The 14571-nt window shown below is 39.6% G+C and overlaps 1 protein-coding gene across 2 annotated transcripts in view; it reads right to left on the bottom strand.

The window, feature by feature from the left end:
- Positions 1-14571, bottom strand: part of Ctnna2 (catenin alpha 2) — a 1034505-nt gene that overhangs the window by 245833 nt on the left and 774101 nt on the right. For both annotated transcript variants that reach the window (XM_051202772.1, XM_051202773.1), the window contains exon 8: positions 4875-4955. In XM_051202772.1, coding sequence (XP_051058729.1) covers positions 4875-4955 — 81 coding nt within the window. The remainder of the gene's footprint in view (positions 1-4874; positions 4956-14571) is intronic.

Below are 14571 nucleotides of genomic sequence, written 5' to 3'. Positions count from 1 at the left end.
AGAATTGTGGTTGACTTTATTTATTTTAATTTAGTAAGTGGAACTTTTGAAGGCTCCAGGGTCACCCTTCTAAGGAGCTCTTCCCTAGGGCTAAGAGGAAGCTCAAGAGACTGAAAAAATGGGAAAGGCTGTAGAAGTCTCATGGTTAACTACAACCCTTCGTTCCCTCCTTTTCTCTCTATGCAATTTGATTTCTCTAAATACTGCATCGAGATTGCCAGGGCAGGACAGTGAGGATGTTCCTCTATCTTGTATTCTTTCAAAGGCCGTTTCAGGTTTAGCTAGAATTTAATCCCTTGATGGAGAATCCAGTGAAAAATTATGCAACTTGAATCTAGGACCTGAGGCCAAGACACTCCAGTTAACTTAGCTTCTGTTAAACTGCTTACTTTTGCAAAACCAACCCCTTTCAGCCCCAGAGCAAGACACCAGGGTGAGGTTTTTATTTTTAAAACCCCTTGTTCTAAATGCTCAGGGCTACACTTGTAGTCCCAGTTGGCTGGAATAAAGGCTTTCAGTTGGCTATAAATCGCATCTGAGTGGTCATCTCTGGTGTGCTCCCTATAACAAGAAATGCAGAATGCATGTGTCCATGACATGGTTCTGGGTCACTGGGGGCTCCCCATTATAATCTGTTATCAGGCTTGTCTGCAACTGAAAGCACCTCATCAGCAGAGAATATTCATGCAGACACTGTTGCATTTGACAACTAAAGGAAAATGTCTTCAATCCTATTAACTATCTAAATCTTTTTTTTCTTTTAACTGTAAGATTTATTTCATTATCTTTGTGTTTATGTGTGTCTGTCTGTGTAAGTGTATGCCATGAACCACACAGATGCTCATGAAGAGCAGAAAAGGGGGTCAGATGCCCTGGAACTTGAGTTACAGCGGATTTTGAGTGACCTGGCCTGAATACTGGGAAGAGCCGCTCACATTCTTCATTGATGAGCCACACCTCCAGCCCCTAACTGCCCAAATCTAAGGGGCAGGGGAACTCAGCCGAGCCAGGCACATTAGTCACTGCATATTCCATCCAAAACGAGCTTCAATTTAGATCAGTGAATGTTTTGTGCCATACAGGTAAACGAGGAGAGACAGAAGGGATGGGAAGAAAGACAAAAATATCCCAACATATGGGTAGCCACGGAACTGACAGATGGGGACCATTTTAGTCCAAGAAAGACAGATTAAGAAAGAGAAAGGTGTTTGAACCAAATCCACAGATGTGGTGGGATATTATGCTATTACTGCTGTGTCTTAATACCATGAAGCAATCCTGTTATCCTCTTTCTTGCAAATGTGAGGGAAGAAAAATCTGACAGCCAGGGCATGGAAACAATGTCTCTCTCCAGAAGGCTTATCTCAGAGTCATTCCAATTCTGCTAAAAGACAACTCTGGGAATTCCCTCACCACTCCTTTTTAATAAAATGGCAGGGTTAGAGGAGGGGGGTGGCAACCTCTAAGTCTCTAAGTAGAGAGAACCAAAGAGCCTGCTAAAACCTAAATTCCTATTAGAACCAATAAATGAGGGAGGAAGGAACACATGTTGTTAGTTGGTTCCAGAGTCTAAGCACAGGCAAACCCTGTAGACCTGTCCGTCTAAAATCTGATTATTATCCTTTCTAGGACCTCTGGCACAGGACATTAATGAAAACTTTCCTTGGATTCACACAAGAAGAGAAGATCAGGAGATGGAGACTCCAGAGCCAGGCAGGATGGCAGGTACCTATAATCAATCAACTCTCAGAAGCTGGGAGGAGAGGTTGCTGTGACTTCAAAGCTAGCCTGGGCTACGAGTAAAGCTGTCTCAAAGCAAAAGAGAGGAAGAGGAAGGAACACCAAAACAGTCATGCTACAACCTGAGACAGAGTCAAGATCGCTATTATAGATGATTCAAAGGGTTTTCATTAGCTTCCTAATTCCTACTAGAACATCATCTCAGACCAGGTAAGATATGAAGAGTTGGTCTTAGAGGGCGAGTTAAGCAGACGTGCCCATCTCTCTATTTGGTATTATTAACACACAAAGGGACTATCCTTCTTTGTTTTGTTCTGCTTTGCTTTTCAAGACAAGGTTTCTCTGTAAAACAATCCTGGATGTCCTGAAACTCACTCTGTAGACTAGGCTGACCTAGAACTCCCAGAGTTCTTCAAAGGAAAAAAAAGAGAAAACAACCACAAAAAGGAAATGTTGTCCTTAAGATATTTTGCTAACTGGCAAATGAAAAGTCTTCAGATTCTAGAAGTAAGAGTTCTGTTTTGTGGAGGATATTATGTAAAGCATGGCTTCCTTCCTGGAGCATCCTGGCGACATCCCAGAAGCCCCCAAACAAAACTGTAGTGCTGTGGTGTGCATGTAAAAATGTCTCTCATTAAACCTTGGAGCACTCAGCCATAAAGGGAAAGGCTCCATCATTCCCTCCCCACAAGGCTCAGGGAACCCTTGGGAGAAGAGGCAGAAAGAGTATGAGAGCCACAGGGGATGGAGGGCATCAGGGGAACAAGGTTCTCTGAATCAACAGGATAAAGCCCACACAGTCTGCACTGGTCTGTGTGCCAGGTCCTCTGCATTTACATTAGGGTTCCAGGTTAGTATCTTTATGGGATCCCTGAGTGTGCTAACAAGTGATCTCTGCTTCTTGTGCTTTCTCCTTTGTTTTGTCTACTTCTCATGAGTTAGGTTTTGTTTCATCTTAGTATATTATACTTTATTTTGTCTTATTATTTGTTTTCTAATGAGGAACAGAAAGGGGAAGATGTAGAGGGGGGAGAGGGAATGAGCAGCTGGGAGGAGTAGAGGGAGGGGAAACAGAGTCGTGAGGGAAAAATCTATTTTCAAGAAAAGGGATGGAAAAATGTCTCTCCCAGGCTCAAGAGCTTCTATGCTTGACCCTCAGTTGCTGATGCTGTTTTGCAGGGTTATATATAAATTCTTAGGAACTGGCCTCTCAGTTGAAGACATGGGTCTCTGTGGGGAGGGGTGCAGTTTAAGAATCTCAAACCACTCTTCTTTCTACCCCCCTCTTCTGCTTCCTAGTCCATCCAGACATGATCAAGCAGCTTTACGTCCAAGATCTTTACCTACCCACCATGATGCACTATGTACCTTCTAACGAGAAGCCAAAATAACCTCTCCTGTTTGAAATTACTCTCTGTAATGTAGTTGGTCCCAGCAACAACTTTAGTTGAGAAAAGTAAACAATGCACCATCAGAGCCCCCTGGAATTAGAGTTACAGATGACTGTGTGCAGCCATGTGGGTGCAGGAATCGAACGTGTGTTCTATGAGAGCAGTAGGCACTCTTAACCACTAAACAATCTCTCTAGCTCCAGAATGACTATTTTTAAATCAAATATTGAACACACCACTTAAGATCTGAACCCAGATGTTTAGGAAAAGTGCATTTTGAGCCATGCCTGTGCACCCTGTATTCTGGAGTGGCTTCTGTGGTCTTTTGACACCAGTGGATGACAGGAAATGAGGGAATACATGAGGGCCACAGCCTGTTGGAACCTGGCTTCAATATTCGCAGAGTATCTTGGGAGTCAGCTGAGTGGCTTTAGATCAGTTCTTTCAGTTCTTCTCAACCTGTGGGTCATGACCACTTTGCGATGGCATATCAGATAGATGTTTACTATATGATTCATAACAGTAGCAAAATTACAGGTACAAAGTAGCAATAAAGTAATTTTATGACCAGGGGTTATAAACCCTGGTATTAAAGGGTTGCAGCATTAGGAAGGTTGAAAACAACTGCCTTAAATATATTCTTTCATTAAAAACAAAACAAAAAACACACAAATAAACCCCTCAGAAAACACCCAGTCATAACAAAATCTTTTCTGTTCAATATACCACCTAATCATTATAAAGCATTTCCATGATAAAAAAACAAACAAACAAAAAATCAAATTCAACATTAGTGAATGTTCATAAAACATTTGCCATGAGAAAACTACCTCCATATCCCAGATTAGTTAAGAGACAGAAAGAAAGGAGGGAGGAAGAAAGAAAGAAAGAAAGGAAGGAAGAAAGAAAAATGGAATCATCAGATTAATGATACCAATGGCCATTTAGTCCAAGCCACGAATCTTATTTTGGTTCTGAGCTTCCCCAAAAAATAATTTGATAAACACGATAACTACATCTCCAATGAAATACATTGAGTCTTAAACCTTAATGAACCCATTTTGCTAAGGGTTTTATTTCTTATTAAACATTAACAATCTAATACATAATTCAATACCTTGGACATTTGGTAAGAACTTTCATAGATCAGCAAAAGGTCCCTGGCCTGTATGGACTCAGAAATTAAAATCCAAATGTGTGTCAGGCAGTGCGGACACACACCTTTAATCCCAACACTTGGGAGGCAGGGCCAGGCAGATCTCTGTGAGTTTAAAGAAGGCCATCCTGGTCTACAGAGTGAATTCTATGATAGCCAGGACTGTTTCACAGAGAAACTCTGTCTCAAAAAACAAACAAACAAACTAGAAAGAAAGAAAGAAAGAAAGAAAGGAATGAAGGAAGAAAGAAAGAAGGAGGAGGAAAATGAGGATGAGGACAAGGAGGAGAAAGAGGAGGAGAAGAAGATGATAATGACAAAATGTGTATAGTGGAGAGTTCAAATCGCTACCTGAGAAGATCATGTGAGAAGCTACCTTTTGGGTTATTAACATTATGAGTCTTGCAGTTAGTTCATCTTTTGGCACAGCTGTTTTCCAAGTGCTAATAGATTGCTATCTGTGTATTCATAGATGAGATGACAAATAGTCACCTGAATTAGTAATATCTAAAATGCAACCCCGGAAAGGAACACTCTGAAAAACCATAACAAAGTTCTTGTGGTAAAAATAGGAAGAAAAACCATACCTGTCTCCTCAGATCTCTTGTTTTCTTGGTCATCTTGTCAATTGCAATGTTGAGAGGGTCTCCCTTTTCTTTCCTTCCAGTCTATTAATAAAAAGAAAACAGTTCTTGTTTATAAAATTCAATATCAGGGACATTAATAAGAAAACAAAACATGGCTGTGTGACTGAAGTTATTTTCTGAACAAATTAAAATTTAAAAGTCAGTAGAATTCCAAGATAGTTATATCCATGTTCAACTCCCTTCAAATCCATTTTCTTCTTCTCCTCCCATTTATGGATAAAGTACATAATACAAAATATGTCTTGCTTTTGATTTTAAGACAAATGTAATGGGATTCTTGATTATGCAAGCATGCTCATAAAATAGAAGACAAATGAAATTTTTTTTTAAGAAGAATTCACAGGGCCCAGGAAGAAGACTTAGTGGATGAAATCCTTGACCTGGTACAACTGGGGGACCAAAGTTTGTACCCCGAGATAAATGTAAGGTCAATGCAGCAACCCACTTGTAATTCCAGCACTCGGTAAGCTGAGGCAGGGAATCCCTAGAACACACTGACTAGAGGGACTAGTGTGTCTGTATCATTGAGTTCTGGGTTCAAGTAAAAGACCCTGCATCAATGATTAAATTGGAGAACAATAAAAAAAATTACTTATAATACACACTTGTGCAAACATACATGCACAAACACATGTGTACATACAAAGAACATTCGTATATGCATACACAAAAGAAAAGTTTAAAAACATATTCTCCATTGTTAAAATTAAAAAGTTTATGCCAGTATTTCAAAGACCACATTATAGACTTTTACTAAGATTGAGAGAGATGACTTTCTAGATAATTAAGACCCTCAGATCTCTGTTCTGCAGAGCAGGAGAGATGCCAAGCATAGCTGTAAGCCACTCACAGCTTGCGATCATGAGCAAATCTTTCCTTATGACTCCAACATATAGTTATGGAAGCAAAAAAAAAAAAAAAAAAAAAAAAAAGAAAACAGATGACAAACAACACTTCAGTAAACTATTCACTTAAAATTTACTAGATCTGTGTTCATTTTTTCCATTTCCACGATGGCTACAGAAAGAAAAGGAAAACCAAACAAAGAGAGTCTGCATTATTTCTAATTTTAAAAGTTTGGATTTTTTTTTTTTTTACATTTATTCCATTTACTTGGGTGTGGAGTGGAGGGTAGCTAGGGTTTCACTATGGCAGCCATGTAGAGGTCAGAAGACAAGAAGTTAGTTGTCTTCTTCTATTATGTGGGTTTCAGGAAACGGACTCAGATCATCCGCCTTGACGACAAGCACCTGTACCTGCTGTTCCATTTTGTCAGTCCTCCACTGTTTTGTTTTGTTTTTACAGTGACAAGATTCCTATGGGTTCAAAGTTCCTATGGGAACATCGTAGGCGTGCCATGTTCTACACAAGAGGCAATCATTTTCAAAGAAAATGTGATGAAACTATTAAATCACCAAAACCTTAGTCTAACACCCTACCAAGTTATATATTTATTTGTATTCCTGGGGGCAAACCATATCTTGCTCCATACCCCATCTGTACAGAATCTCACAAATCTCCATAGTTGGGTATAAGATGAATAAGATCCCAGGTGACATAAGATCCCAGGTGACAACATTCTGCCTAACAGATGATCTGTTTGGAGGAAAGAAATGACCATGTATCAAGCATATAAGAATTTCTTTTCATGAAAAAGACAAAAGAAAAAAGAAACAAAAACAATACCTAGATATATGTAGCTCATACAGACACATAGGCATGAAAAATGTTAGCTAGACTGAAAGCAGCTACTTTTTCTGCAACTTGCTTCATTGAGCCAGCTTTTCTCAAAACAATATGTGATGCATACCCTTACAGGGTTTTCATTGAAAAGTCAAGAATCTGGGCATATGTGTGCATATTCTTAGTTGTGTAATACTCTACAAACCCTTCCTTCCCCACTCTGTAAGTTCAAACACTGACTCTTTCAGACGTACACATTGAGGTAGTTAGTGGGAAGAGCTTAAAGAGACTCAGATTTTACAACTTTGAAATATCAGCCCATAAATAGCTCCAAGAAAACAAAAGTATATGAAGAAGAAGAATGGGATGCTTTGATCTTTCTAAGACACAGAGGAACATGGTAGTATTAAGCATGAATGCCCCCCAGCATGCAGCCTTCTAATACTCAGAGATGGACACTAGTTCAACCACCAGTGGCTACTCTTCCTATTTGATTATTTGAAAATAGCATGTTTGCCATACAAAATACAGGATCCTCTGGAGCAGGTCTGAAATACTGCTGTCATTATATACTTTCCATTTCATCTCCATTTACTAGAATAATAAAATCTTAGAAAGTAAACGCTGGCTGTATGCTGGTGGTTCACATAATTAAACCTAGCACTTGGAAGACAGAGGGGGGGAGATTTCTGTGACTTCCAGGCCAGCCTGATCTACATATAGAGACCCTGTCTCAAAATTAAACAACCGAATAAATAAATAAATAAACAATAAAAGTTTTGAGTTAGGGTTACACCATGGCTAGAACAATAGAATAGCTGTCTGTTCAAAGATGGGTGAGGGCAGGCAGGGAAGGATGGCTCCATGAGTAGAGCACTTGCCTGCCAAATATGAGAAGCTGAGTTAAAATTCCCAGAACCAAAGTAAAGCTAGATGTGACAGCACACTCATCTGTGATCCCAGAGCCCCTGTCAAGAGAGTTGAGGTGGAGACAGAGAAATATCTAGAAGGCAACAGGTTAGCTAATATAACATATGCAATCTAGATTTTTATTAAAAAAAAATAGTGTATCAAAGTAGACAGAAAGGACCAAAACCTTATATTGTCTTCTGACCTTCATACACTCACTGTGGTACACATTCATGAACACACACACACACACACACACACACACACACACACACACACACACTCCTCCACCACCACTACTACTACCACCAACCACAACCACCAAAACTCAAAAGACATTTAAATATAATAACTTTAAAAAATAAAGTAAATCATGGTATCTTGGCTACAGGAAATAATTAGCGGATATGAGTAAGTGTCAGAGATGAGGATCTCCTTATTCCGCTAATGGCATGTCTTTGTTGCCTTTTCCCCAGTGAGAAAAATGACAATGGAGACAAGTTATGAAACTGGGGTCAGAAACTGAAGTACCGGCCTATGGTTCCAAGACTAAGGGGGCATGAAAGAACTCACTAATCAAGATAAATAGTTTCATGCACTCTTTAAAACAGCAAAATGAAAGCAGAAAAGGAAAATAAAATTTAAATTAAGACAAATCTGACAAGGCATGGTTTAGGACAGGGTCATCCAAGCAAGCCCTGCATCCGATGATATTACATGTGACAAGACATTGTTTAGAATAGGGCCGCTGAAGCAAGCCCAGAGTCAGATATTTTCTACCTTAAAACTAGGGAAATAGCAACCAGCCTGCAAGATATACCCACTGGCGTATTAGTGGCACAAATGTTACAGAAGTAGTCAACCACATTTTATTAGATTTAAAGCCTCTCCATGAGATTGAGTTCATATCCAACCATGTCAATGAGGCCGCGAAATCAACATGATAGGTCATGAACCCTTAGGGGAAAACCTAATATTATTGCACTAAATGAATATGGCAAGAAAATGACTTCCAGTGGAAAAAAACATAAAACGGATGGGGAAATATTGGGAATGTCACTCAGGGGGTAAAGTGCTTGTCTAGCAGGCATGGGACCCCAGGATCCTTTTGCAACCATATATAAACTGGTAGATACAGTACCACTGACCTATATAATCCCATAACTAGGAGGTAGAGTAAGAAGAGCAAAAGTTTAATGTCATCCTCTGTTGCATGGCAAGTTCAAGGCTACCCCAAGCAAGATATCCTCTCAAAAATAAATAAACAAATAAATAAAGCATGTTTCACAATGAAAAAGAAAAATAATCATTATCTAAAATGCTGTTTTGCCTTGGTGTTCTGTGGTTTTACATGCTGAATATGGTTCCTCTACACCCAGTACTTAAGTTACTGGTATTGCTATAGACACACATGGGAGACTTGACTGTTCTTTTCTGTAAGCAGAAGGCAACATGTGTTTCCCATGTGGCATCAGCAACCCAAACGTCAAGCACACATTTGTCAGGCAGGATCACTGTGGGAGGTCCCCGTTTCTCAGAAAGGCTCTCATACAAACGGACTGACAAGAACATGAGGCTAGCAATGTGGGTGACAATGAGTCCCTTGAGATGGCAAATAGAGGCACTAGGAAGTCCCCAAATATAAGGTAGGGTTAGAGGACATTAGCTAACCACCAGCTCTGGGTGAGGTGAGAATAGAAAGAGGAGTAGCATTTTGAGTGGCAGGAAGAGAGAAATGACAAGATGGGCTGTGAGAGGATAGTGAATAGAAACACACACACAGAGAGAGAGAGAGAGAGAGAGAGAGAGAGAGAGAGAGAGAGAGAGAGACACCTGTTACTGAATGAAAAGAAGGGATCACTCTGACCAGCAACAGGATTATTATAAGGAGAATTTCCTTCCAGTGTGAATAGTGCTAACTGGAGAAGTCTGGTGACATCAGTATTCTATGCCACTCTTGTCAAGATTCTGCTTATGTACTATTTCCATCTCTAGGCTTCTTTAGCCTTCAAGTCCTTGAATGAAGGTAAGCCAAACATGAAGGTTGAATGGGCTGCATAAAATAAAATTCTAAAAAGAAATTTCTGGCTTATTTTTAATTTTGTATGTATGAAAGTTGTTGGAGGGTGCAGGTGCTTATTGAGGTCAGTAGAGGGCGTCGGATCCTGTGAAACATAAGTTATAGATGTTGGTGAGCCACCCAGTCATTGGTGGTGTTGAGAACCAAATCCAGGTCCTCTGCAATTATAGGTGCACTTGACTGCTGACAAATATCCCCAGACCCAAAAGCTATGGATTTTTAAAGAAAGTACTAGAGTTTAGGAGATCTGAGCCACTGACCAGGATAGTAAATTTACTGGCCATTTGTAAACTTGGGTTTCTTGAAATAAAGTTTGCACTGCCTCTCAAAACTCAGATTTGCTCAGCAAATGAGAACTTTCAAGCTGGGCCTGGAGGTATGTGCCTATGATACCAAATACTTGGGAAGGGGCATTTTAGTTGCTTTTTTGTTGCTTTGCTAAAATGCCTTAACAGCACATGAGCAGTTAAAAAAGCAGGTGGAGATGAACACAGATGCAATCTCCGCACATGCGCAATCAAGAGCAGGCAGAAATGAGCACGGATTCACGCTTTCTAGTGCTCCTCTCCTTCTCCTTTCCACTCAGTCCAGAGTCGAGTACGAGAAAATGGTGCTAACCACGTTCAGGTGGGTGTCTCCACATCGGTTGACATCAGCAAGAATCTAGATGATCTCCCATTGTCATGACCACAGGCCAAACTAATGTGGACAATCGACCTTTCTTTGAGATTCTCGCCCAGGGTTTTCAAGATTGGGTCAATTTGACTGTTGAGACAACCATAACAGAAGGAAAATTGCTAAGGACAATGCCAGTTTACAAGTGAGTTTATGATTAGTCTGGACAATCGTTGAGGTCCTGTCTCAAAATACTATGAATATAGTAGAGACTCTAGAGATGGCTCAGTGGTAAAGAGCTTTGTCTTTTCTTGCAGAAGACCCAGTTTCAACTTCCAGTACCCACGTGGCAACTAATAAGCATCTGTAACTCCAGTTCCAGGGTATCCAATGGCCTCTTCTAGCCTCCAAGGACAGATGATACATATGTGATATATAAACATGCATGCAAGCAAGACAAGTTAATAAACCTTGAAACATAATAGTTTAAAATGGGGGTTGGGAGCATAGCTCAGTGGTAGGACCCTTGTCTAGTCTGAACAGGGTCCTAGATTTAATCCTCAAATAAATTTGCTACAGAGAGATTTGGAAACTACTGTGTCATGTAACCCTCTGTTATGACTACCATTCACTCAGACAGGCTGACAGACTTGTCTGCTAATTCCAGCCAACTATGACTAGTCTGTCATCTCTAATTATTGATGCACTTTACTTTTAATGTCTGTTTTCTTTTGGGTACAATATATACCATAGCATATGCCTTGTCTTCTTAATAGATTAGCTGAATGATCAATCATGATGTCAATGCACAATGAAAAAGTTTTTAACTGTATTTGAGTAATTTGGTGAGTATATTGGACATAAATAAATAAATAAGAGAATCTATTTAGATACTAGAGGCCAGATTCAGGGTAGTGTATGGCTGTAATCTCATCACATGGGAGGTAGAAGTAAAGGGAAGATTAAGATCATATTCAGCTATGTACTGAGTCCCTGCACTAGTTTGTATTACAGGAGACCCTAATTCAAAATAAATAAAACTCTGTGATTATAAAATTTCATGTGCTTCTCTTTAAAGGCTATTAATAAAATGTGAGTTTGAGGTGTCTTCCCCTTTACTCTTTTGTGCTATATAAGAGGGCCTGCTCCCACTTAGACACATCTTTGTTATATGTATGTAGTGTGTTTGCATGAGCATTTGTGTGTCAGCATATGTGGAACTATATGCAAATGAACATGTATATACATATATGTGGGTGGAGGTCAGAGGTCGTCATTAGGTGTCTTCTTTCAGTGAATACACAGCTTGCCAATGTGGTTAGCTTGGCTAGCAAGCTTAAACCATAGATCTTATCTCTGCCTCTCAAGTGTTAGGATTACCAGTTGGACTGTTATATCCAACCTAACATTTACATGGGTGTTGAGGGTGTAAACTCTGGTCCTCATACTTGCATAATAAGGGCCTTACCCAATGAGCCATCCCAGCTGTCTCTGTTCTTTATCTTCACCTGCAGTAGAGATGTCATTTAGTAAGTGTCGTTTTTAAGAAAAGACAACACTCCAAGCACTCTCCTACACTGCTGTGGGCGCCTTTCCTAGTGGCCATCTGCTGTGCTAGGAAGTGCTTGTTTATAGAACTCTATTTGTTTTAGACTTAAAGTGTTATTTTATAAACATGTCCATGGTGGAACTGTGGCTTGAATTGATGAGAGCAGAGAGAATAATTTCCTGATTGGGGTTTTCAGAAGATGAGTTTTCATCCCCTCAGCTCCAGTCCAGTTTGTCAATGCATCAAATATTGAGGGGACCTTCAGAAGTCCAGTTTCACTCTAACCAGAACAGTTGTGACACTCACTGGAGTTCGGGAACTTTACACTTAGTCTTTAGGTAAAGTATAATACTTTATTTCAATGATCTTTTATCATACCACCTCTTGCCTCTTTTTTGTTAAAAAATAAATAAATAAAGGCCCCTTGAATCTGGACAAAGCTCTTCTCAGGTTATTATATAGATACTTCATTAGAGTCCTTGTATGCCATGCACAACTCCCTGGGTTGCGTCCCCAGCACTGCATAAGGACCCCGTGCACACACTGTAAAAAGCGTGGACCCTAGTGCACACCTATCATTCTAGCACTCAAGAGTGGGAAACAAGAGGGTTACAAGTTCAAAGTCATCCTCAGTTATAGAGCAACTCTGAGACCAACCTGAGCTGCCTGAGCCCCTGCTTACAAAATAAAATAATAATAATATTGTTGTAAAACTTCTCTCTGAATATATTACATGGATGATACACACACCACTCTTGAAAGCCCTGAAAATAAATATATATGTGTGTGTACATATATATAATACATAAATAATAAATATACATACATATTATATGTATACAAATTGACATGGTACATGACACATAACTGATACTAACTTCATCTATGCAGCACCATGTTAAGGAATCTTAACTTTCAGATCTCTAAAAATTACTAATTTTTAGAATTTTAGAATTACTAATTCTTTCAACGGTATTCTCATTTCTCATTTTATTCCTCTTCACACCTAAAACAGTTCATTTCATGTGGTAGTATACAATGGGAAGGCAATGGATGCAGAAGGAATGAAATAAAAGGAGTTAATTCGTAGAAATCGTGTGAGCACAAGTCTACCAAGGAAGATGCCCATCAGAGCCACAGTCTCACATGGCCATGTTTGGGGGCACAATATAAATAAGACAGCCATGACTGTAGGAATACAGGTATCTATTAATGCTCTTCCTTTCCCTCGAATGGATCCAAAAATTGAACTGAATATACAAAGAATATACAAAATACTTTATAGCTGTGACTCTTACAGTGAGTGAGTTAGGGGCTAATAAAATGCCTAGTCTTCAAATTGTTGTCATTTGGTAGAAGCAAAAGTCCAAATCATCGGAATGGCAGAAAGCAATAATGTGCCCTGAATTCTACTGCCAACACATTCTACTGTCATTTAAACCTATGATTTAGACAACAGGAGGGAGGAGGAAAAATTATCTATTGATCCAGCAGTTGCCCTATCATATTTGGAAGGTTGCCCGCCTACCCACAAACCCCACATATAAAAATCATATCGTTATTACAAATGGCCCCATTATTTATAGAACCTTGAGCATTTCATAATACCTTTATGCAGTATATAAATCATTGTCTGAGGATGTGGACCTTTCTAAATATTTCCTTTTCACTAGCCAAGGACATTTATCCCAAAAAAGAAAGATGCAGTATCTCTTTAGAATGGGTGACAGTCAAGAAGAGGTCACAAAGCAAATCCATCATCTGACCATATCACCCACTGCCCAGCTTTCCTGGACCCTGGAATGGAGGAGGGGGGAGTTAAGAGAGAAAAGTGGGAAATAGTATCTTCTGACCTTCTCTGCTAGACCTTGTGAATGCTCAAATAACAATAAACATATAATGTAAGGATATCAAAGAAACTTGTTAGAGAGACCCTTACATCCTGCTCATAAGTGTAGATAATCCTCAACTTATGAGGAAACAGTGTACTGATAATTTCACTATAACTTGAAAGGATTATAAGTAACAATACATTTGACACACTGTTTTAGTTTAGAGTTAGCACTTGGATTGATATCACAATCACATGACTGGAAACCGTGGCTTGCCACCATTGGCCAGCATGGTAAGAATGCCAAATCATGTATATATAGCCTCCAGAAGAACCAAATCAGAAATTCAAAATACAATTTCTACTTAATGTACATCACTTTTACACCATGATAAAAGCTGAAACACCACAATTCTAGCCATTAGAAGCCCAGGACATTGTACTGCAGTATCAGCCCATCCACAAAATCAGATAATATGCACAAGAGATAGACTGCCTTTGTTTGCATCCTCCCATTACACTATATATGATCTACTAACAGAACTCCAGGTTTTCTTTCTAAGTGTCAACCAAAGATCCCTAGCTAGGCCATGAAGTTGTAATGTCCAAACCTGTGAGAATGAACCAAAGTTTTGTACGCTGGAGGCAGAACCATTAAGAAGGTGGAGATTTTATGCTAAGATTTTGAAACCGGTAGCAGGTAATCCTGGGACTGATTGTGGAATGTCGGAAATAAGCACCACAGAGAGAGACATGCAGCTGAGAGGGAAGCTGAGAAGAACTCCATAGCCCCTCTCTACAAGAGCCTTCCTACATCTGTCCAGCCCAAAGGCCATCTTCTCCTCTGAATGCACTCTTCAGTTAGGTACTGCATCAAGTAATGGAGAGTTAATAGTCTATTAAACATTGCTTTACAAGATTTTGTGTGATGGCAGAAGAGAAGACAAGCTTTTTGTAGGCCAAGAATGCC

The sequence above is a fragment of the Phodopus roborovskii genome, unplaced genomic scaffold, assembly GCF_943737965.1.
Source record: "Phodopus roborovskii unplaced genomic scaffold, PHOROB, whole genome shotgun sequence".
Lineage (NCBI taxonomy): Eukaryota > Metazoa > Chordata > Mammalia > Rodentia > Cricetidae > Phodopus > Phodopus roborovskii.
The sequence above is the reverse complement of the archived record's forward strand: the minus strand, read 5'-3'. Positions and strand labels throughout refer to the sequence as shown.